This window comes from Betta splendens, chromosome 17, assembly GCF_900634795.4.
Source record: "Betta splendens chromosome 17, fBetSpl5.4, whole genome shotgun sequence".
Classification (NCBI taxonomy): domain Eukaryota; kingdom Metazoa; phylum Chordata; class Actinopteri; order Anabantiformes; family Osphronemidae; genus Betta; species Betta splendens.
The window spans coordinates 12,238,914-12,261,157 of NC_040897.2; the positions used below are offsets into that span (position 1 = coordinate 12,238,914).

The window sequence follows — 22,244 nt, forward strand, 5'->3', positions numbered from 1 at the left end:
TGCAACAATCAAACCAGCCTCCAGTGCAATATCTCCCAGTGTCACATTCTCAAAGTCTCCATGGTTTTGGTTTCCTTCCTGGCTGGAACTTAACTGCACTCGGGTTGAAGGCAGATCCACGCGTGGGCTGAGCTGTTTGAGGGGGATCCAGATTAAAAGGGCATTGAGAAGCACAAGCCAATCAAGCTCTGTTGTTGGGCTCCTGTGTGTCCGCGTCTGTATGGGGAAGCAGCTTATGCCGCCGACCTAGTCACTTGTGGGTGTTTGGAGGTTTAACGCTGAGTTTTAAAGGGCTTTTCAAGCCGGGTGGAAGTGTAAGAAAACTATTTACACAACAAAGCAAAGACAAAACCCGAAACTCCAACTTCTCTGAACTTTCTGCAGCTGTTGGAGCCTCGGCAACTATAAAAACGCAAAAAGAGGAACATCAGGAAAATGATTGACAGAGTAAGTGGTAAGTAAGATTTAACCGATGCATCCTGCATAACAAAAAGTGCTCTGAGCTCATCTACGAGTGGACACACACAAAAAAACATGGCTGCAGTAACAAGAAGCGGCTTGGCTGAATCGAGGCCCTGCTGCAGTGCCCATGAGCAAACTCGTTAAGATCTCAGTCCCTCTGATGCTCATGCATCCATGGAAAGATGATATGAATCCAGAGAAAGAGATGATCAGATCTAGTGCTATTCTCTGTTTACTGCGCCTGTTGTACTTAGATTAGCCTTTAGGAAGCGATGAAGTGCAAGCTGTCACAGCGGAGAGGACGAACAGAAAGCGCTGAACATCTGGCTGTGCAGGCGAGCCGGCGCTCCCCGAGGCCGAGGGGAGGGCGGAACTAATCTGATCAAAGAGAAAGCAGGTAGACGGACAAAAATCTTGTTTGCCATCTGTATCAGTCTCTGTTTTCAGTGATTCAGAGTGATGTCTACAGGAAAATGGCCCAGCTCATTCGCTGCACAACGACGGCAGGAATAATTTTTCGTTGCATTTTGTGGTTTAGATTTTTTTGATTGAGTTCCTGCAGAAGAAACATGGAAAAATCTCGACTGGCGAGACTGTGAAGTTAAAGTATTCACGCAGACAGTTGACCGGGGTAATGGGATCCACTTGTGCTGTATTATTAAAAGGAGTGTTAGCCTGGTTGGGACTGTATGGGGTTTATCCAGGTCTAGATGTGAAAGCTGGAGGAGCAGCATAATTATACATTATTCAAGTCTGTCTGCACCTCACACACCTTTTTTCTGCCTCTTTTTCAATATTTATGTGTCATAGTTTCCCTCTTTCGCTGCTCGCTTCCCAGATCTTGAAAAACGTTACAGCACGCTCAGCTGTTTTCAGCTTTTATCCAACAAAGCCAATAGCAGCAGATGCTGGGCGGCGTGTTTGTCCTGACAGAATCCCACTGTTATAAGGTTTAATGAAGAGCAGAGGATGAAAAACCCCAGCAAGATCGTTGGCAGCGCTGTTACGTAACGCACAACCGAGTCAGCGGACGTAAGCCTGCTTCTGGGCTGATTTGGTTCCACTTGATAACAGTTGTGTGGATAATCTCACCACCTGCTCTGATGTATCTGCTGCAACACAAAAGCCAAGCCATGACCATGTAAAGGCACATTTACTAGCGTGCCCTCGGTCCACCACTGCGTCATCAGTGCACCTTCAGTGTAAGGTTCATTTTTCAGCTTTGATACATGACTGTGAGCTTTTGCACTTAAATACTACACCTGACTCTTATTCATCTCACAGGCGCAGCTGGGTAAAAATGCAGCTGATTTCCCCAGTGCTGCGTGAAGACAGCTTGTGTGGGTGCGCTGGGCAGCTCCCACCTCACATTATGTGTGTGCCACTGATTGAATCTGAAAGAGGGCACTGCTGAGGCAGAGCAGACCTGCCCAAGGTTCCCAGACGATAACATCATCAAGGGCGGGCGATGGCCGACCTACATACTGATACTGATGCGATGGTTCTCTGATCGTATCTCACCTCCGTTCCAGGATCCATTATGGGGTAATACTGTGGCGGCGTCATGGCTGTCCTGAGGCGTGGTCCCGTCGCCGTTGGCGACCTCAGGCTCCTGCAGGCTGTCTTCCTCCACAATGTGTAGCTTGTCCTCGTCGTCTGAGTCTGAACTGGCCTCCAAGCCATTGTTGAAGTTTGTCACTGTGGTGAGAAGGTGAAGACAGGAGATGAGCTAACGCACAGCACGACGTGATCCGCATCTCGTCACGTATGACCTACAGGTTTAGTTCGGCATGTTTATTTCCTGACTGAAATAATGAGACGAACCAAAATACAGTAACTGAGATAGGCAATGGAAATACCGGCAAACTACTTCCCCCCAAAGGAAATGAGTCATGCAGTTTCCTTGCATATAATCCATCTACATATTTTACATATATATATATATATATATATATATATATATTTATATACAGGCATCATCACACCTTCACGCAAGTAGAGCACTTTCTTAAAATGACCGTTTGTGCTTCTCCTCCAGTCCAATATTAGATTTTAAATTATCCCAAAACTCAAACATTGTGAATGAATCCAAGTCCACATTCAGTTACTGATCCAGATCCACTGCTGTCCCGTGTTCTGAACCGTGCCAGGGAAACTCTCCATCACACTAATCGATCTCTGGCTCGAGTTACACACAACCGCTTCATGTACACGGAGAAATCATAAAAAGGACAACCTGCAGCCGCAGCAAAAAATATTCACGACAGCCCCAGAAAGCAAATTCTTTTCATACTGTGCTGCAGTGGTGGGTTTCTCTGAGGGCTACGGTCCCTGAATGAACTTAGGGGTGTGGGTGTTGTGCAGGGGGGTTTTAGCTACGAGTGTGTATCTGCATGCAGGAGCCGTGTGCACTCTCTGCAGAAGGCTGAAGACGCCTAATGAGGAGGAAAACTGTTGGTTCACAGGTGACAGGTGCACACAGCGACCCCCCCCCCCCCCCCCCCCCCACCGCCACACACACACACACACACACACACACACACACACACACACACACACACACACACACAGGTCCCAAACCACAGAACAAGTGCCCTGCGTGTTTAGAGCTGCACCCCTGCTTCAAGCGTGAAGCTATTTCAGGTAGTGTCCTTATCCTCGTGACGCTCACTGTGGCCCCTTCGTGACCCACCGACATCTGCAAAACAAACATGCACACGTGCTCCCGCGTGTCTCCCCTGCAGAACCGGCGCGTTGCCTTCTGGAGACAGCGTCACTGCACCAAACAGACGAGCTGAGCTGGGCGCCTGCGCGCGTGTCGATGGGAGGTGGGATCGATGCGCGCCTGGATCGATGCAGGAGGCCGAGTGAGCCACGGAGTGAAACACAAAGACAGGGGGCTTCGTGCAGGAGCGGCCGCGAGTGCTCAGGAATAATAACAATAAGTAACATAATGGCATATAGTAGTTCTGGTAATGAAAGTATTCATGTTGGGGCACAGTCTGAAACCAGGCCTGATGTGTAATCGACTGGTATTTTCTTTGCCTCAACAGTAACTTGAGTTGAGCCCCTGTGGTTGGACCAGATGCAGCTCAGTGGTGAAGGGAATATCCACAGGCCAGACAGTGGACCAAACACGGCCCTGCTGCAGAAAACCAACAGACGGAGTCTCTCTCCATCCAGACAAAAACACAGGTTATTAGCCAGACAGGCTGGTGGCCGCTCCAATAATAGAAAGGTCTAAACGTTCTGATAAACAGCTTGAACCAGAGGCTGACATTTGCAAAGCGGTGAGTTATTCTCCACAGCGCTGTCTGGAGGCGAAGGCGAGTGGAGCTCCAGACGACTGGAGAGAGAAGCTGGGAATCAGACACACTCCACTCACTTCTGCCCTCAGGAATGTAGTTAATGTGGAGCATCTGATGATGACGCTTAACCTATTCTACGTATTAAGTAGAAAACCAACACGTCCGCGCACTCAGAATTGTGTAAAAGCCGAATGCGGCAACATTAGATCTCGCTCCTCTCCTGCTCCACTGGATTAGATTACACGCTGATCGGGTGGGATATCAGTGTGTGGCACAGCGTGCGGGTTAATGATATTAGATTTCAAGATGTCCCTTTTTTCAGGATTTCTGCGTAATGCAGACAAAGAGCTCCTCCTCGAAGCCTATCCTGCCGTGCAGACTTGACCTTTGTTCAGTCCAGTCCACAGAGTAGCTGCACGGAAATAAGGTGAGAGCTGGTGCTGACCCTGCGCTTCCCCCCAGGCAGGGGGCGCTAGTGAGCAGCGTCAACCAGACAAAAAGACAACGCTGCTTCACAGAGAGAGTTGGGGTATTGTGCTAGAAAGAGAGAGAGGGGGGAGAGAGAGGAAGGGGGGGGGGGTCTGTCTGTCTGCATCATCACAACAAAGTGTCAAGTGAACTGTTAATTCTCCATCTGGAGGTCTGTACAGAGCAGAGGCCAGAAGAAGCAGGGGGAAGTCTAGGCCACAGCCCCCCCCCCCCCCACCCCCCGCTGTGATTAAGACTTTCACAACAGCCTTTGCTTTTACTTTGAGCTTCTGTTTATTTTGTTTTTTTATTACTTACTGGTTTGAGCCAGTCACACTCACCAGGTATAAAACCTCTCGCTTCCAAACACAGATGAGATCAAATCTAAACACATTAGAAATATTTTCTTACTACCATTTGTTAATTGCAAGTGTCTTTGCTGGTACTTTGCTACGAGGGTAAAATTCCTCCAATATTAAATAATGTGTTACAGAGAGAGTGAGAGCAACAGGTCAGAGGATGGAGCTTGTAATATCCTGTTTACCTCCTCCCACTTGATTTAACCTTCCAACTAAAAACAATGTGTATGTTTGCAGTAAGGCCTGAAGACAGCAGCTCCAACTCCCTGCACACGGGCGTCACCGCACACAGCTGCATCCACTGCTCATGTCAGTCATGTCAATGACTGTTACCGAGTGAATACAGCTGCAGCGGTTCACTGAAGGAGAGTAAAACTCCCACGTGTTAGCATCAATCTGCCAAAGCCTCACAGAGGAAGTCATGTGACCGACACGCCAGCCCATGAGTGCGTCCAGTACATGCTAAACATGCTAACATGCTAAATTATGGGCCTGATGAGGATGTTCAAATGTATCAGTGGTATGTAATTATACAGTAAAACAACAAACAAGCTGGACCAGTGTGCCACTGAATGCATCAGCAGCATTTGCATCCGATTAAACAGTAAATAATTAAAGGTCTAGTAAATAACTCATCACTGTCAATCATCAACTGAAGAACTGGTCATCACCTGCTACAGCTGAGTCAATATTCACTGTTCTGCTCATGAATGAAGGACTCGGATGTTATTGAACCGTCCCGCCGACGACAGATGACCAAAATGTGACTAAATGTCAAACCTACAGTTTGCTGGAGGTGTGTGTGTGTGTGTGTGTGTGTGTGTGCGCTCTGACCCTGTGCAGCTGTGCAACATGGGACCTCTGCCAAGCCCCTAACAGACAATTACCCCACTGTGTGTGTGTGTGTGTGTGTGTGTGTGTGTGTGTGTGTGTGTGTGTGTGTTTGTGTGTGTGTGTGTGTGTGTGTGGTGCACCAAACACAAGGGTGTACATCACTAAAGCTGTCTGTCTGCTACTAGATGTGACCAGACTTAACATGGTGAGCAGCTGCAGAGGGAGCCGGCCCACTTAAAGGGGCAGTCACTCTTTTTCTTGCTTTTCTGAACTGAAACACATTAGTGGTCAAAATGAGAAACACTATGATGTCACTATTTTCTTTGACATATGCGATTTAAACCATCTGTAGCACTGACGTTTCTTTGAGCTTTAAGCATTCTGAGCAGCTCCTTTACTGTTGACTGTGAAGCTGGACCCGTAGGACCCGTAGGTGAAGCTGCTGACCACCTACGGGTGACTGGAGGCTGCTGACATCACACCGCTGAGTCACGCGTCGAGGCGTCTGTCGCGTCAACCGCTGACGGAGGCGGAGGCGGAGGCGCAGGCACCGCCGAGCCTGGCACACCGCGCTGGGTTTCCACACCCGCCTCGTCCCGGCGCGACCGCCGTCAACCTCTGGACGGGCGAGCGCTCGCACTGCAGGGCCGTAAATGAAGCAGCTGCAAACGCAGGCAGGAAAGCCCCTCCGCTTTGTGCCAGCAGCGTGAGACGCATACTGGGGACTCTCCCTCACTCAGACCCTCGGTTCGCTTCACGGATCTCTGTGGAGCTGAAGGGGCAGCATTTCTTAACTCTGGCCGCATGTCCACCGAAATGAACACAGCCACAGTGAGTGTGTAGAAGCGAGACGGGGCCCGAAGCTCAGCGGAGCCATCAGGACTCCACAGCTGCTTCCTGCCTGACCCAGGTGCTCACTCGGACGCCCCCAGACCTCTGTCCCCCTGCCCTCGCTCTCTGTTTGCAGGGCCGGCGCCTCCGCAGACAATAGCACAATTAATAGAAAGGCTGAGGGGCCTCCCCATTCTGCACCACACCGACCACACTCAGACTGGACGGGGAACAGCGCTGTAGTGGGGCAGAGCCCAGCTATTTCCCTGCAGATGGGCTCCACACCTCATACATGCTGTCACACGTGTTCACGTGAGAGTCGCCTTTTCCTCTGTAACAGACTGTAGGTTAGTCCCGCTGAGATCAAGGATCCTCTTTTCTAAAGCAGACCTTTTAGTGTGACTAATCGATTGAAGTTTCACTTTGTTTAATCGAGAGCAGAGAAAAGGCCACGTGAAATTCATATTTCCATGTTTGCTGGTTTTGAATATTATTATTATATTTGAAAAAGGCAACAATGAGGCACTTTCCGAGCAGCGTCCTCAGACGCGGCCATGAAAGCAGCACTCGGACCTGATGCGACCCACTTCCATCACTCCCCGACTTCCCAGACGTTTTATGTGACTTTCTGGTGACAGGTGAAATGCTTCCGGAAGGTTCAAGCTTCCTGCGAGTGCATCTGGCTGTGCGACACAACTACACCTGAGAAACTAGAGACGCCGCTGCTGAGGTCTGTCACTGTGTTAAAGAAGATGGTGTCAAAGTGTGACTGCGTCTCATTTAGTTTTATTTTCACTGTGGAAGTCAGCGGTGGCAATAAAAATTCCATTTTTAGCAGTAAAATTCCATGTGGCCTGTGTTACTTAATCTGTTGTATGATGTCTGTGTAGATGATTTGCTGCATATGAACCTACAGATAACTTGCAACAAGTCTAAATATGTGACAGTGATTGATTTCAGAGCAGACAGTATGTATGGGGATAATTGCACAGTGATAGGTAAATGAGTTGTGTGTGTGTCTGTAATGAGTCATTCTCCACAGGGGGTGGCAGTACACCAGAGTATTACATAACATTCTCAGCTCTGATCTTAGCGCCTGATTTGACTGCACCTCTGCAGACAAAGCATCTGTCTAATCAAATGGAGTTGATCAGTGAGTCACGTAGACAGTAACGGATGAGCAGGGTTATACTCAAAGTGCTGAAGGAGTCTCATGAAAATCCTCCTCATGAGTCCCAGGCTCTTTAAAGTGATGCAACCATAAGTCAGATGCTGTTTTTGGAAATGATGATGTGACATCTCCTGAAAAATTAAAAAAAACCTGAAGAACCAGTAAAAGAGCTTTTATTGAGTCAGTCATGTTCAGGACTTGTATTTCAGAAACATTGTTGGTATATTAATAAACTAGTATTATAATTGGTATGAATCAACCTGAGCATTTATTCTAAGCAGACATCCACATACCGTACAGGAAATTACATGGAAGGAAGTGAAGGGGTAAAGTGATGAGCGGTCACTTCCTGTTTATTTTAATACCTTCCCTCCTGTATCCACCTCTCTAACGTCTAACCTGGGTTGGAAAGCGTGTCAGTCATGCTGTTTACACTGTCCGGCCAGAAAAAGGCCGCTCCTGAAAGGCTTTTTCATTTAACAATGGTTGCTTTGGTACAGAATACTATTTTTACCCAGCACAAAAGAACGGAGTCAAAATCAGGACCTTCGGGACTAAGATGAAAAAGAAAACCACGTGTTAATCAGCTCTTCATCACACAAACCATCTGACACATGCAACAAAAAGTAAGTCTGAGAGTGCTGTGTGTGTTTGTGTGCTTCTTGGCCTAATGGGCCGTGCAGTTCTCATTTCAGCTTTCTACTGACTCGTGTAGGAACCGAAAAACACACCAGTAAAGAGAAACAGGAGCCTCTTCACAACAATGAATACCTCACCTGTAAATAGTTAAGTGTGCAAACAACTTAGACAACATCTGTGTCAGTGAGCGAGAGAGAGAGAGAGAGAGAGAGAGAGAGAGAGAGAGACAGAGAGAGAGAGAGAGAGAGAGAGAGAGAGAGAGAGAGAGAGAGAGAGAGAGAGAGAGTGATAGGTGTGTGAATGATGAGGCCGGCAGGCAGTCACATAACCCGCACTGTCACACTCACGCATGAACTCCCTCCCACTCACACACCCACTCCCTCTCTTCCTCCACACACACACACTTGTCTTCACTCACAGAACTACTCGGGGCGTTTCCCATCTCCCTCCACTACATCTACTGCAGAGCAGAGCTCGTGCTCTCGCTCAAAATTGAATTTAATGCCACAGTACGTGCATAAAGTACCACAAGAGGAGCTGCACCCACGCACTAATCTTCTCTGCCAAAGGGCCATCCACACCGGCTCGACACCTGGATTAAAGGATTTCATACAGTAATCTATCATGGATGATTTGTTGTGCAGAGCTAATGTTTGTACACTGAACTCGCCGCGTGTCAGTGATCAGAAACGATGCAGAGAATGTGGGACACGGTCACACTGCATTATGAATCAGTGTAAATACAAGAATCAGTGCAAACCAAGCAGGACCAGAGTTGGTCTCCGCTGCCTCGGTGGAGTTTAAAAACTCTTTACAGAGACAGAAGTGGTTAAATGAACCATGATGCACAAATCATGTGACCTAAACATCCACTGAAGAGAAAATGCAGAACAGAGGCCGTGTGTGTTTTTCCTGCTGTTCATCGGATACGGATGAACTACTGACGCCTTCAGAGATGCTGGCGCTCAGTCACCATAAGTACGAGGCTAGCAGGCTAAACGCAGGCCCGTCTGCCTGCGCCTCTGACCCGCTTCCCTCCTGTCCAGAAAACAAAGGTGGCGGGAAAGAGAGAAAGAGTCTGGTCAGTCAAACCCTGGTCTGAGAGCGGAACCTGAAGTCAGGAAGAAAACAGCACATGGAGTTGGAGGTGAACGCTCATGTATTTGTTATGTGCCTTGCCAGGAATTGGCCATTAGAATAAGATGGACTGACCTGGTTTTGCCCTGGACTCTGAAGCAGGGAAAGACCAGGCAGGTTTTAGAAACCGCTGCTGTTACACCTCCACACAGAGTAAAAGCCGCTGTCACTGAGATCGGCAGCGTGACCCGGCTCACGGCGCGCGCACGCCCACTGACACAACTCATGCATGAGCCAGGTGAGCTGGTGTTAAGCTTTCCCTGCGCCCCTGGATTTCAACGCGGCTGGATTCCGTCGAGTAGTCAGGCTGGCTTTGAAACAGCAGGATGAGTTAGGCAGAGGTAGACCGACAGCGAGAGAGAAAATCAATCCCATAGCTTGAGTTTCCATGCCAGGGGCCACACGAGAGCCGGACCGAGCAGGGAGCAGCTGATTCAATTTACCTAAGACGCCCAGCTGTTACTCAGAGAGAGAGAGTGTGTGTGTGTGTGTGTTTGTGTGTGTGTGTGTGTGTGTGCGCACGCTCGCGCACGCAGAGCAAACAGAACTGCTACACCAGCACTTTCCCTACCTTTTCTCTTTAATAATTCTATTTTATGTGGGCCTCCTCTTTGCCAGACATGTGATTCCAGAGTAAGACATTAAATCTTGTTGCCTTCCTAAATGAATAAATGTGTGTGTGTGTGTGTGTGTGTGTGTGTGTGTATGTGTGTGTGTGTGTGTGTGTGTGTGTGTGTGTGTGTGTGTGTGCACGCTTTTTGTCAGGTTATATATTATCCACACATCACCTGCATGTGACTTTTTGATTTCATTATGAGCACAAATAGACTGTAGTGCATCCGTAGCATGACCTGCAGTGAACAGGTTCCTTTCAGAAAGCGGCTGGACGCTCATTTTCCTGCTCCTCGCTTCGGGCTCCAACACTCTGCAGTATATGTGCTACAGCTGACTCTTCTTACAGCATCTGAGTGCTAAAAGGCTTTTAAAAGCACAAAGACACAAAAATAATAATAATAAAGGCTATAGTGTCAGACAATGATGCTTTTTCATTTATTATGTGTATCAAGTATACAAGATATACTCTGATGTTAATATTGATGCTAACTGATGTCTACACGTTTGCATGAAGTGCAGCCTCTGTCGCCCCTCACTAAGCAGCCATGTTCCAGTGTAAGACCAGAGGCCAGAAATTAAAGAGTGCGGCCATGCTGCACCAATCAGCGCTAAAGAGGTCAGGAAGGTCACCACATGGCCGCCTGCGCCCGCCGACTGGGAGCGGGCGGCAACAAAGCATGGAGGAGGAGGAGGGGCGCGGAGCGGCCAGCGCTCAGGAGGGAGGAGCCACTGGCCACATGGTCTTCAGTCACATGACGAGACGGAGCAGGGAGGAGAGCAGGGCAGTTCGCCTGTGGTTGGAATCCAGCGGAGCACAGAGTTGTGGCTGCTCCTCAATCCATTAAATTGAATCTAAATCAATTCACACAGTGGGATACATGGGGTTTTGTGTTCCAGTCCAAGAAGAGCTGGAGACTATGTCCTGCACAGAGCAGCATATACATCAACACTAGTTTATTCTACTATTAAATCTAAATGTATTTTTAAATCTAAATTGACAAGGATTTAAATCTTAGCTACTTGAAATCTAAACCCGTCACCCACCGTCTGTCAGACGTGTGGAACATCTGGAAGCAGAAGTCTTCTAACCAGCTTATTATCCAGTCCTAAACTGCTGAGAACACTTTCCCTGACGCCGGCGTACGCAGACTGAGTGCCGTGCCTCTGATCAGCGAACAACAAACAAACAGGCAGTAGGTGACACTTCCATAAAGCCCCTGAGCTACATGGGATTTGCTATTTGTTTTGCAGCCCCTTAGGATCCTCTGTTGTTTTACGGAGTGACAGGTAGTGATGGGAGCAAATCTAGGTCATCGCTGTGTTTTTGGCGGCTCAGCTTTAGTCACCGCCCGGCGCTGCTCCACATTCGGTGCAACACAGGAATTCTGCATTCGCTCTGCAAGCGCAACGCTAGGATTGGAGCTCGGCCGAGGTCGGAGGTCAGGTGGTGTCATCAAATCGAGCCTCTGAAAAGATGCCAAGTTTGTCATTACAAGTCAGACTTGTAATAATAAATCACCCAAACAGGTGGGTGCATAAAGAGCAGTAGAAATGCAGAACACTACATAAAGGACGTAACATTTCAAAGCATTTAATTAAATGCTAAACTGCTCGAGTCCTTTCAGAGTGGACTAAAGCAGACAACGGTTCCTCACTGGGTTGTCTCCAGGCCTGAGTGTTTCCATCTGTGTGAATGTGACCTGGGCTGCAGCAGCTCAGCTTGTGTGCTAAATAAACTCCCCTTGGACTCAGAAAAAGCACAACGACGTGACAATACCGAAGCAGGAGAACTATGTGATTACGAAGGGTCCTATTAGATAAACGTTCCAGTAGAATCTGGGTGGAGGGGCTGAACTGCTTCATGGGAAGCGGCGTGCATTGTTTTCCTGTGTCACTCACTCAGTTTAAATTGCAGGTGTTTGCCGCTCTGTGCCCTGTTATTCGCTCCAGCTACTGGTACCTTTGTAGGAAGCAGGTCTGCGTGAACCATATTCTCCCCACAAGCTCAACCCTTTCATTCTGGCACTCAGTCAGTCGAGTAGTTCTGACTCTGAAAATCATACAGATGAACCAGAAACTCTATTGTTAGAAACGGTGACGTATCCAAGGATAAACGTTGGCTGCAGAAAATTGACAAACTTGCAATTTCATCCTTCAGACTATAGGTTTATGGATCAAGTGTCAGTCTGTCAATGGACTCTTCTTCATCTCACTGTTCACAGATGTTTTTCAGGCTGTTAAAGCTGCTACTGAGTGTGAGGCTGCAGGGTAACAGTCACTGAGGAGCAGGCATTTGGTGGAGTGGAGGAACACTGTGGGGACAAGAGACAGCTGGGTCCACGCACAACTACCCAAACTACTCAAGTGTCCTTGACGGTAAATCCCTACTTGTTCCAGAGCGGCTGTTGTGCTGCTGATCCTAACCTGTGACCTCTGCGAGCAAGAGCAGGAATTCTCCAACGGGCATTAATCAAGTAGTAGATTGGACAATATCACAGGGGCGAAGTGTCCGGGCCGGGCCGCGTGCTCTAAATGTGCTGCCTTCAGTTCTTACTCCCTTATGACCTTTAACATAACCCCAACCCCCTTTCCCTGTCTTCCGTCTTTCCTGTCACACTACACTACAAGTGGGGGTGGGGTCGATCTCTAGGTGCAACAAGGTTAATATCCTCTCAGCCAAGTCTCGGCCCAACAAGGCGAAACAACACACTTCTGGAGGTCTACGAAGCAAAACAAGCTGTGATGAGGAATAAACAGAGGCGTTTCCTGCTAAACTGTGGGTCTTATCGCATGAGAGCTGTCATTCACGTCCACCTATTAGGTCTGCGTGTGATTAAACACAAAGTTCACTGACTACTTCCTCAGATTGACCCTGTCTGCTAAAAGCTTAATAGCATTCTATTATAATGAATATCACAGAATATGAATGTCGACACCGAACGTCAGAGCTGCTTGAGTGACAGCTGGACTCTTTTGTTACCAACGCGTTTGTTCCAGTCTACATCCTGATTTTCCAGACACCTTTTGTTGAAAGCCGCGGCGAGTCGGATAAATGAACTACAGCTGGCACATCTGCCTCATCTGTCCCCGTTGATGTGTAATATATCAATATGTGAATGATGATTTTTAGGTCAAAGCTCTTTTTATTGAATTTTTTGGCCAGCGTGAAATATGTGGGATTCTTGCCTTTTGCGTGAGGCTGAATGAGTCCGTCCTCTCTCCTTCCATCAGTCACTGTGTGTCCCGACAGAAAACAAACTTCCACTGTGTCAATAATCTCCTCTGTGAGCCTGGTTTACACCCCAGCAGGTACCACCTATAATCTCCTCACCACTACATTTTTCTCCACTTCTCATCTGCTCAGTATTCCCATCACACACACTCTCCCTGGCAGAAATCTCCTTGGGAAATAGGTCGCACAACTGAAGACTTTTGTTGGTTCCAAAGAACTGCTCAGCATCAGGTAAAGCTGAAGCTCTGCACTGTGCCAAACATGACGTGTGTTTAGAAGTGTCTCTGGGACAGATTACTGTGTCTGTGAGCGGCGAGCCTGTGGGGGAAGTGTGTATTGCCCTGAGCTGATTCTGTGTCAGTGGCGAGTTGTGCTGCGCTTAGTCCTGAGATCTGGGATGACGATGCTACACAACACGTCTGGAGCTATCGCTGCGACGTCAAACACGTTGTTGGGAACAGCTGTCCGGTCAAACTGGTGTGAACTGTAACACAGCGTCAGTCACAGTGGGTTCACACGAGAGCCACCCGCAGACAGGTTCTACTTGGTCATATATCTATGACTGGGTCAAATCTGTGACCCAGGAGCCACACAGACATTCTCACAACTATGGTTGTAGTAGAATGAAGTCAAGCTAAAACATGTGCCCATCAATTTGTCGATGAACAGAAACAGTCAATTTACAGCTAAAGTAAAAATGAACAAATATTACTCAAAATGCAAAGTCCTTATGAATGAGTCTGTGTATTCAGTCAGCAGCTTCCCTTCATAGTCATAAAACAGATGGGAAATAGACACAGATGCCGCCCCCCCCTTCCCTTACACCTCAGAACACTACTTCACACCATCCCACACCCTTACATCATATTACTTCATCGGCCCACTGTATTTTTGGCGCTGCTGGCACGGACCCACCCATCTACTGTATGTCAGGAGCTGGCAGCAGCTCAGCGTCTCTGCGGGCCGCTCTCTGGCACACGCCGTTGGCACCGCGGCGCTGTCCTCACTAAATGAAGACCATGCTGGTGCCGTCTGGGTGCCGGGTGGCTCCAGCTCACACTGAAGGGCTGTCAGTGAGGGGGGGGGCTTTACACTGGAGATGAGACTGTGCCTGGACACTAGAGGGAAGGCTTCAGGTCTGAGTGGCATAGGAGGATCTCCATACGCTTATATTAACAGCTCTGAACCTCTGGAGTGATTGAAGGAGGGACCGCCACAGGCACCATCCTTTCAAAGAACTTACAACATCTTGATGGATTTATCTGGATTAGACTGTGGCGTCTTACAATATGTTTATTCTATGAACTGCAAATAGATCAAACTCATATTTGATGCGTTTTCGTTCCGCATACTTTATGGAACTTGTGCCTCGACACAGAAAAGCCTGAGCTGCTTTTGCATAATCAGATGCTAGCCTACTTTCGCGTTACAGGTGTGTTCTGGGAAAACATCAAACATAAACATCTCATGGCTGCTCTGAGCCGGGCGCACAATTCAAGACAAAGGCATAATCCTGCGTCTGCAGCTAACTCCCAGAATGTACTGTATGGGCCCTGTGTGAGGATATAGGCCTGTGAGCGTCTGGCTGTTTACCCAGGGACACAATGCAGGGAGGAGGGGGAAGGAACACAGGCACGCTTCCGAACACAGTTTAGCAAAATGTCAGGCACGCTCGGACCAAAACTCCACAGAAATGCCATTAAGGCGAGGCAGCAAACAGGTGAATGCCAGACCAATATTTAGAATTACAATCACCTCTGGCCCAAACAGCACCAAATTACAAATTCCATTCATTATGAAAGTCCAGAAACACAGTAATCTTTCCATAAGACTCAAATACACTGACTCTCCAACGACAGGCTGTGATGTGGCCATTAGAATCTTTGCAGATGAACGTCTGAGAAGGAGCCAACGGAGGTCAAGCCAAGTGAATTCAGAAGCCAAAGCAGCTAAATTTAAGTCCCAGCTCCTGACTGCTGTGTTCAGACCAGTTTGCTCTAAGAGACGCGGCGCTGGGTTGCAGCTTCCCTCCCCTGAACTGTGGTATAATCTAATTGTGCTGAAGGGCTGCGTGCTCACGCCATGGGAGAAGGTTTATATTGAAGCATGCCTGCTGTAACGGTGTCAGGTGGTATTTATGAGACTTGTACTGGGGCAGGCACACCTGCTACACTGGAGCACACACACACACACACACACACACACACACACATACACACACGCACACACACGACACAAGCTTCAATACTACCAGCAAATCCCTCACTGTGCTGAGAAATAAATAAAGGAATAAACCATCAGGTGATTCTACCTACAACCATGTAAACACTTGCCCCGTTACTTGGTTTCCTGCTCTTGAACCCTGGAAACCTGCCTGTCTGAGTCCGAGGCGAAGCCGCTGGCGTGGAAGCAGCCCGTGCGCAGGTTCACTCCAGGTTGGAGATTAGCGCCAAATATCTAAGAGCTGACATTCAGATGCTTGCTGCATGAGAAGCGGAGGAAAACAGTGTTGATGAAACCCAGTGGAGACGTACGAGCCCGACCCGGAGCAGCACCTGGGCCAGCTCTTTAACACCGATAGCCCAAAAAGGAAAAGCGCTGCTGAGGGCAGGATATTAAACTACAGACACTGGCAGGCGGTTTCCAAACGACAGCAGCTAATTTAAAGCGACATTACTGATACAATCGTTTAGGACAAAGGTCAAACACATAAATTATTCATTATGAGTTTTGTTATGTCAAACATATTTGTTATGGGACCAACCAACACTACCTGCTCTAACCGTTCCTAGCTGGCTGATGCGGTCTGACATCTGATGGGTCAGTGTGCAGTGAAGACAGCTTTCCTATTCTTCTATCTGATGTGAGAATAAGGATTCTTCATTCAACACAGGTGCAGAAGAAGTGAGAACAGCGTTACACAACTAGGTCATTTGACCAACTAACCACGCTGCCACGCAGCACAGCCCCTCACTCATTTCCTGCCAAACACGCCACCTTCAAACACACAAGTACTTATTATAGTAATACTGTCACACCTAATAACGGACAGATAAAAGTACGTTGATGTAGGAGGTTTGACAGACAGCTGTAACACACACACAGACACACACACAAAGGTGTGCTGGCCTTGCCCCAGTGGTCCTGGAGTTAATGCCAAACAGCTGACGCCTCAACAATCACGCTGCAGCAGCAGCACCAAATCTGCTTTGATCAACAGCGCGGCGGCGGCAGCGATCCTGAACACTCAGCAAAAAACAAATACAACATGACCTGGACCTGAGAACCTTTACAGACACTGAGTCCCATTAGTACAAAACCATACAGTAAATAGAAACAACTTTGCTGCTAGGACATTTTTTACTCTGCCATGAGCTACAGGTCGAGTAACTGTTGACTCATGTGAATCACTGACACAATAATGCGTATTCAGATGCAGTGTTTGGGGCCCTATCAACACCTGCCAAGCATCGCCGGGAGGCGGTGAGGCCGCTATTATCACCGCTCTGGCACAAGCGTGTAGCTTCGTGCCTGGAGCTCATCAAAACCTGTGCTCTCTCATGCTCAGCAGCCGCCTCAATTACTCCAGCATCACCCGGGCTCCATCTTGCCTGCATTTAGCCAGTCTAGGTGTAATTCATCAGAGCTGGGTGGCCTCCATTAGCTCCCCTCCATGGGGACAGGACAACCTCTAAAGCACTCAAGACGCCCTATGGGGCCACACACTATGCTTAACTCTGGATCCCTGGAGCAGGATGTACACACTCACCACACACACACACACGCCGCGCAAATAGACGCACACCCTCCGAAGAGCCCAATTAGCAGCCATCACCTGTAATTCAATAACAACACTCCCTTTCCTTCAGCCTCTCCAGCTTGCTTTCCCTACACCATGAATTTGGCTGCATGATTTAGAAGATGACTCCCAGTGTTCTTCTACATCAGCAGGCGGATGTAAATCTGCGCTGACAGTGGAGATGTCTTCCACATCCCCTCCGTTCTTCCTCACTGTGTTCGCCACTACAAGTTTCATGCATCCTCCCTGCAGCTCCTAGCACTGCGGATCAAGCCAACAAGACTCAAGACACACAAAGAGACATCTCCGCCCCGCCTATAATCAAATCCCCTGCTTCATTTCACCAGGCTCATTAATGCTGGACTGGGGATTTGCTGCATTTCAGAAAATTATTTGCATTCTAATTCAACATGCTTGCTTTCCAAATTGGCCTCTCAAGAAATTTTTTTTTTCTATATTTTTTGGGACATATCACTGGATTTCAACTAGATTTCTTTTTTAGGTGTAAAGATGAGAAATAAATCACTGTGCTGTGCTAATCTCATTCTCTATTCCACTGTAACTTGTCCTGCTGCTGTGCCCTCTGAGGCCTCTGGGGTGTCTTTAGCGATCCAGTCCCCTCCTAACCCACCTGCCCAACGCTTATTATTTATGTCAGCTAAGACCACTGGGGCTGCTGAGTGGCTGCACATACGTCTGAGGGTTTATTTAAGGTAAGAACAGCATAGCCTGAAGCATTTTAAATGAAATTTTAAAAATAAGAGTCCTTTTCATGCCAGTGTTTCGAGCATCCTGAGTAGCCTCTCACACTCAAGTAGCATCCTACTTCAGCTTCCCAATACTACAGCTTCTCTTCTCTACTGTGGAGCGCCCTTGGCTGTGGCTCGGCAATAAGCCTGAAGATAGGCAGCAGCCTTGGCCTGCGTTTTCACTCGTTTCCTCTGAGCCCGAGAAGGCTGCAGCCTCCGCTCTGCATCTGAGGCTGCAGAAGAAACAGAGACAATGGAGGACAGCAGGATATGCAAATGCCAGCACCACCAAAGGAGAGGGACAGGAGTTTCCCACCAGCTGAGAGTGAAAGAGTGCTCCCCCTCTCCCACACACACACAACTTTGAATGGGACTCTTTCTTCTGATGCAAAGTAGACTGTGTGCATACGTATCCCACACAATCACTGAAATGCATTTACCCCTACATGGGTATTAATTGATCTAAATCTTATGTGAAGGCCCAGATGTACTCATGTTGTAAGTTTCAAACAAAGACCTTCATATATCTTACTGGAGTTGGATGATGGTCAGGAGCAGCAGAAAACACTGGGTTCCTTCTCCACAGGCAGTCTTTCATAGCGCTCACTTGGCTGGGAGATTAAGGTTTTAGCTGCTTGCTGCTGGGGGAGCCTATTAAACACATGAATATTCAGGTGGGTGAATGAAGACGCTGAAAGGCAGCAGCAAAGCAGGTTAATTGTGGAAATGGTTTAGCACACCTTTAAGAAAACAAGGCGCTGATACAGGTTTGGCAGTTCCTCTGAGACTTCATGCACTGGTGGCGCTGGAGGTGAATTTCACTTCTGCTTCCACATTTGGCTTTGTTTGCAGCGTAGGTGGTAGTGAGCAAACGTGGTCTTACATGACATTGATTTTAAACAGCGTGTTAGGTTCAGAGCGGGATTTAGCTTGGCTATAATTGACTTATTTAAGGTAAAAACATCATAGATGGAGGATTTACAAAATCATCAAGGCTCTTTCTTAACATTGTTCCTCTGCCTGTTTTGTTCTAATGTTTCCAGCATCCTGAGCAGCCTCTCGGGGGAAGCTTGCTAAAAATGTTGTTTCACAGCATCTCTTCACTCTGGGATATGTGTATACGGTGTATTTCTCCAAAAAGAAAGTATTTGGGTTCAAAACTGTAACACACACTATTTCTATCCAAAAAGGCTGTCTGTTTTGCTGCATTTCATACTAATTAAGTATTAACTAATTAGCGTGGCCTACATTCTTTTTTAAGTTGGGCTCACTATTTAAAAGCTGAAACACTGCAGTCAAGTGAATATTGTGGTGTCTGTTGATTCAACCTGTTTAACCTTGTTGCATTGAGCTGTTCGACTGAATGGAGTCATCTGCCATTTCTTTCCATGCATAAATTGTCAAGGTGCCTTTATCAGCCAACATCTAATTGAAGAACAACAACAGCAGCAGGAACCGCTGACTTTCCCTCACAGGCACCACTTTAATGCATGTAAATCCAAACAAGCGGGTCTGTGATGTTATGTAAAGCCTGGAGGAAAGTGACACTTTCCAACGTCATGCTAATACACACACACACACACACACACACACACACACACACACACACACACACACACACACACACACACGCACGCACGCACACACGTCACCTGCACATCCAAATGTCCATAAACACAAGATTCAGATAAACCCCAAAACAAACTATTATTCAGGTCACAATTACAAAATAGATCACAGAATCTTGAGTAATGTAGTGAGTGTGATGTGCTAATACCCATTGATGATAGTTGATGATAGTGAAGGATGATCAGTTTTAAAAAGGGATTAAATCTTATTTTATACACCAGTGTGAACAAGGTAAGTGCAGAGCACACGCTCCCTCTCTGGGTCACCCACACACACACACGCACACACGCACAAACACACACACACACACACACACACACACATACACACACACACACCTCTCAATTAGTCACAGCAGCAGCATGAGTAGCCTTGCCGCACCTCCCCCTCCAACCATAAAAGGTGATGGGAGGGGCCACTGCTGACTCGCTAAAGACGTCCTGTAGTGCTTTGTCATTCCACAGACCCATTTGTGCAAAGGAAACACGTGCACACACACAGAGACACGCAGCCCCAGGCTCTTCAGAGCGAGGAGAGAGTGACGTAAATGACCGTTGGTCGTAGATCAATTAACAGCTACTGTTGACCACGACCACGTCTAACAGCACTCTGGACTATTTCCCACAGCTGATGCACCAACGCACAACAACAGAGGCGTGTATGAATGTTTACATAGAAACAGCAACAAATGAGCACAAATCTAAAACGTAAGGCTAAAATTAAATATCACCTGGTTTATACAGTGTAACATAAGCGTCTGAGCAACTGAATCGACTAATTGTGATTGTATCTTATAACAGCTATGATTTAATACCATGTCAGCTGCAAACCAGTGCTCAGTATAGCCTTAGAAGGGAGGCATTCACGTGACTCCTCTGCTCTGGAGAGCAGCTGCGACTGGAAGACCTCATGGTGACCTCAAAAATGCCTCATTCATACTTGAATACAAAATAAAACATACCAAAGCTTTAATGTTTATCATCTTTGAAGAGATGCTGACTGTATGAGGCATATTGGGTTTATTAACCTCGTGATCCACACGCAGAAAAGGTCAGCTGGGGTGACAGAGAGATATAAGCTCAATTAAAAGATCACAGATATTAAAGCAGTGATTACAATATAACTCAAGATACACAGAGGAGCCTTCAATGCGCAGAGAGAAAGGACGCCACTCATCTAGGCATCAAACAGCAGCTGATCAAAGAGCCTCTTACCAAAGACAGAGTCGTCCTTTCCACTTATTCAAAGCACTTTAATATCCTCAAATGTTTTTTTATAACAGACTAACCTGAAATAAAATTGCAGTCAATGAACAAACTCGTGCAGAGCATCGTTTACTGCACCACCATCGCCGTAAGTGATACCAGTGCATCTGCAGTAATTTGTGCGACTTGTGTGACTAAGAAGAGACCTGGGTGATGTTGTGAAACTAGTAGAAGCCAAAGAGACATCCCAAACAGAAACAAGCCTCCTCAGTGCCAGATAAAACCCTCAGACACCGGTGAAGGCCGAGCCTCAGATCCTTGTGAGCCGTCCAAGTCTGGGAGTAGGCCGCTGTGTTTATCCTGACAAGGTATGTTACCACCACACTACATTCCTGTCGTCCCTAAATTGCAGTGCTAGATTGCAGCCTAGCTGAGTGTGCGCACACAAACACTGAGCTCATTAAAGCCAGAATGAAGACACTGGATGAAAACAGCGGCCAGAGCGGCGGCAGCACACGTGGAGGAACATCACCTGCCGTTTACAGCCAAGCGTCCGAAGATGAGTCTCAGACCAGCTTCCGAACCCTGCCTCGGACTTCTCACAACTACAGGGACCGACTTCAAACGACATATTACAAAGAAATAACATTAGAGCTGTTGGTAAAACTCAGTGTTTCTATCTTAAACCGTAGAAAATAAAACACAGTAAAGACAACGTTTATCTTACCTGGACTGAGTGGACTTAGTTTCAACCCTACAGCTCTACTAACCAGAAAGGAGAGCACATTATCCAATCTGTTTCCTGAAATCCACTAATGATTTTGTTAAGGGCTCTGCTTCACATAAAGCGCGTTTGTGCATCTGTCCTGCCAAATTCAACACTGTTGTTCAGAGGGAGTGGTGAGATGTCAAGTGCTCGTAGCACATGTCATTAACGGTGCTAAATTGTTATTAACCATGAGCACAATGCTGAGAGTCTGCCAGTGCGACAATAGCGTAACAGTTACACAAATCTCTGTATATTTTGCCTCATTATGGCCTTAGACAGTCATTCATCCCATGGTTATAAACCAATTAACCAGTAGAACAATCAAATCAGGAGATGTGGCCCCATAAAGTGCAAAATGCCACAGGTTTGGCTATGAATACATGGAGGAAATGAAAACTAATTCCATTATTAGGTCATTTCAAACCAATAATGAGAAGCTTTGTCTTCTCAAATGTAACAATGCTGACCTGTGGATTGTTGTTATAACAAATTAAAGGGCAGTCGCATAACCTCTGCAATATTACCAGCAAAATAACGAATCCTGTTATTGAAAAAATTATTTACAGCTAATAAGGAATTTGGTTTCATAATGATCCAGACGCCTGCGATGGAAGTCGTCCAAGGTTCACCAGTTCACCTTCCAAGACAATGTATGTTTCATTTCTACGGAATCATTTGCCTCATTATGAGGCTGGAGGTCACATTCAGCTCATTTAAAAAAAAATAGTAATGGGAGAGTGTGTGATTTCATCAGAAACCGTATGAAATGCATTGAGACAGGTTGGAAAATGAAGGCACGCGAGGGGAGTTAATACTTAACACAGATGGAAGCGTGCACGTTGTGCCATCTTGATCGTGCGCGCTGTTACGCGGACCAGGATGTGCTCGCTTCACGCCAGAAACCCCGTTTCAACTCGCACTCCTCGGGAAAAAAACGGAGCGGTGCGCGCGGGAATATTCCCAAATTGCATCGAAGAAGATATCGCGGGGGGGGGGGGGGTACGCAAAAAAAATCCACCTTTAAAAGGTGTTGCATC

General features: G+C 47.2%; 1 protein-coding gene across 5 annotated transcripts in view; it reads right to left on the reverse strand.

Moving 5' to 3' along the window:
- Positions 1 to 22,244, reverse strand: part of LOC114844508 (zinc finger E-box-binding homeobox 1-like) — a 33,690-nt gene that overhangs the window by 9,352 nt on the left and 2,094 nt on the right. For 2 of the 5 annotated variants that reach the window (XM_055503555.1, XM_055503556.1), the window contains exons 2-3: positions 18,137 to 18,255; positions 1,984 to 2,160 (exon numbers count right to left, since the gene is read on the reverse strand). In XM_055503555.1, coding sequence (XP_055359530.1) covers positions 1,984 to 2,160; position 18,137 — 178 coding nt within the window. In that variant the 5' untranslated portion in view covers positions 18,138 to 18,255. Of the gene's footprint in view, positions 1 to 1,983; positions 2,161 to 18,136; positions 18,256 to 18,344; positions 21,970 to 22,244 lie in introns of those variants that run through there. The other 3 variants (XM_029131946.2, XM_029131947.3, XM_029131950.3) reach the window with 2 other exon arrangements.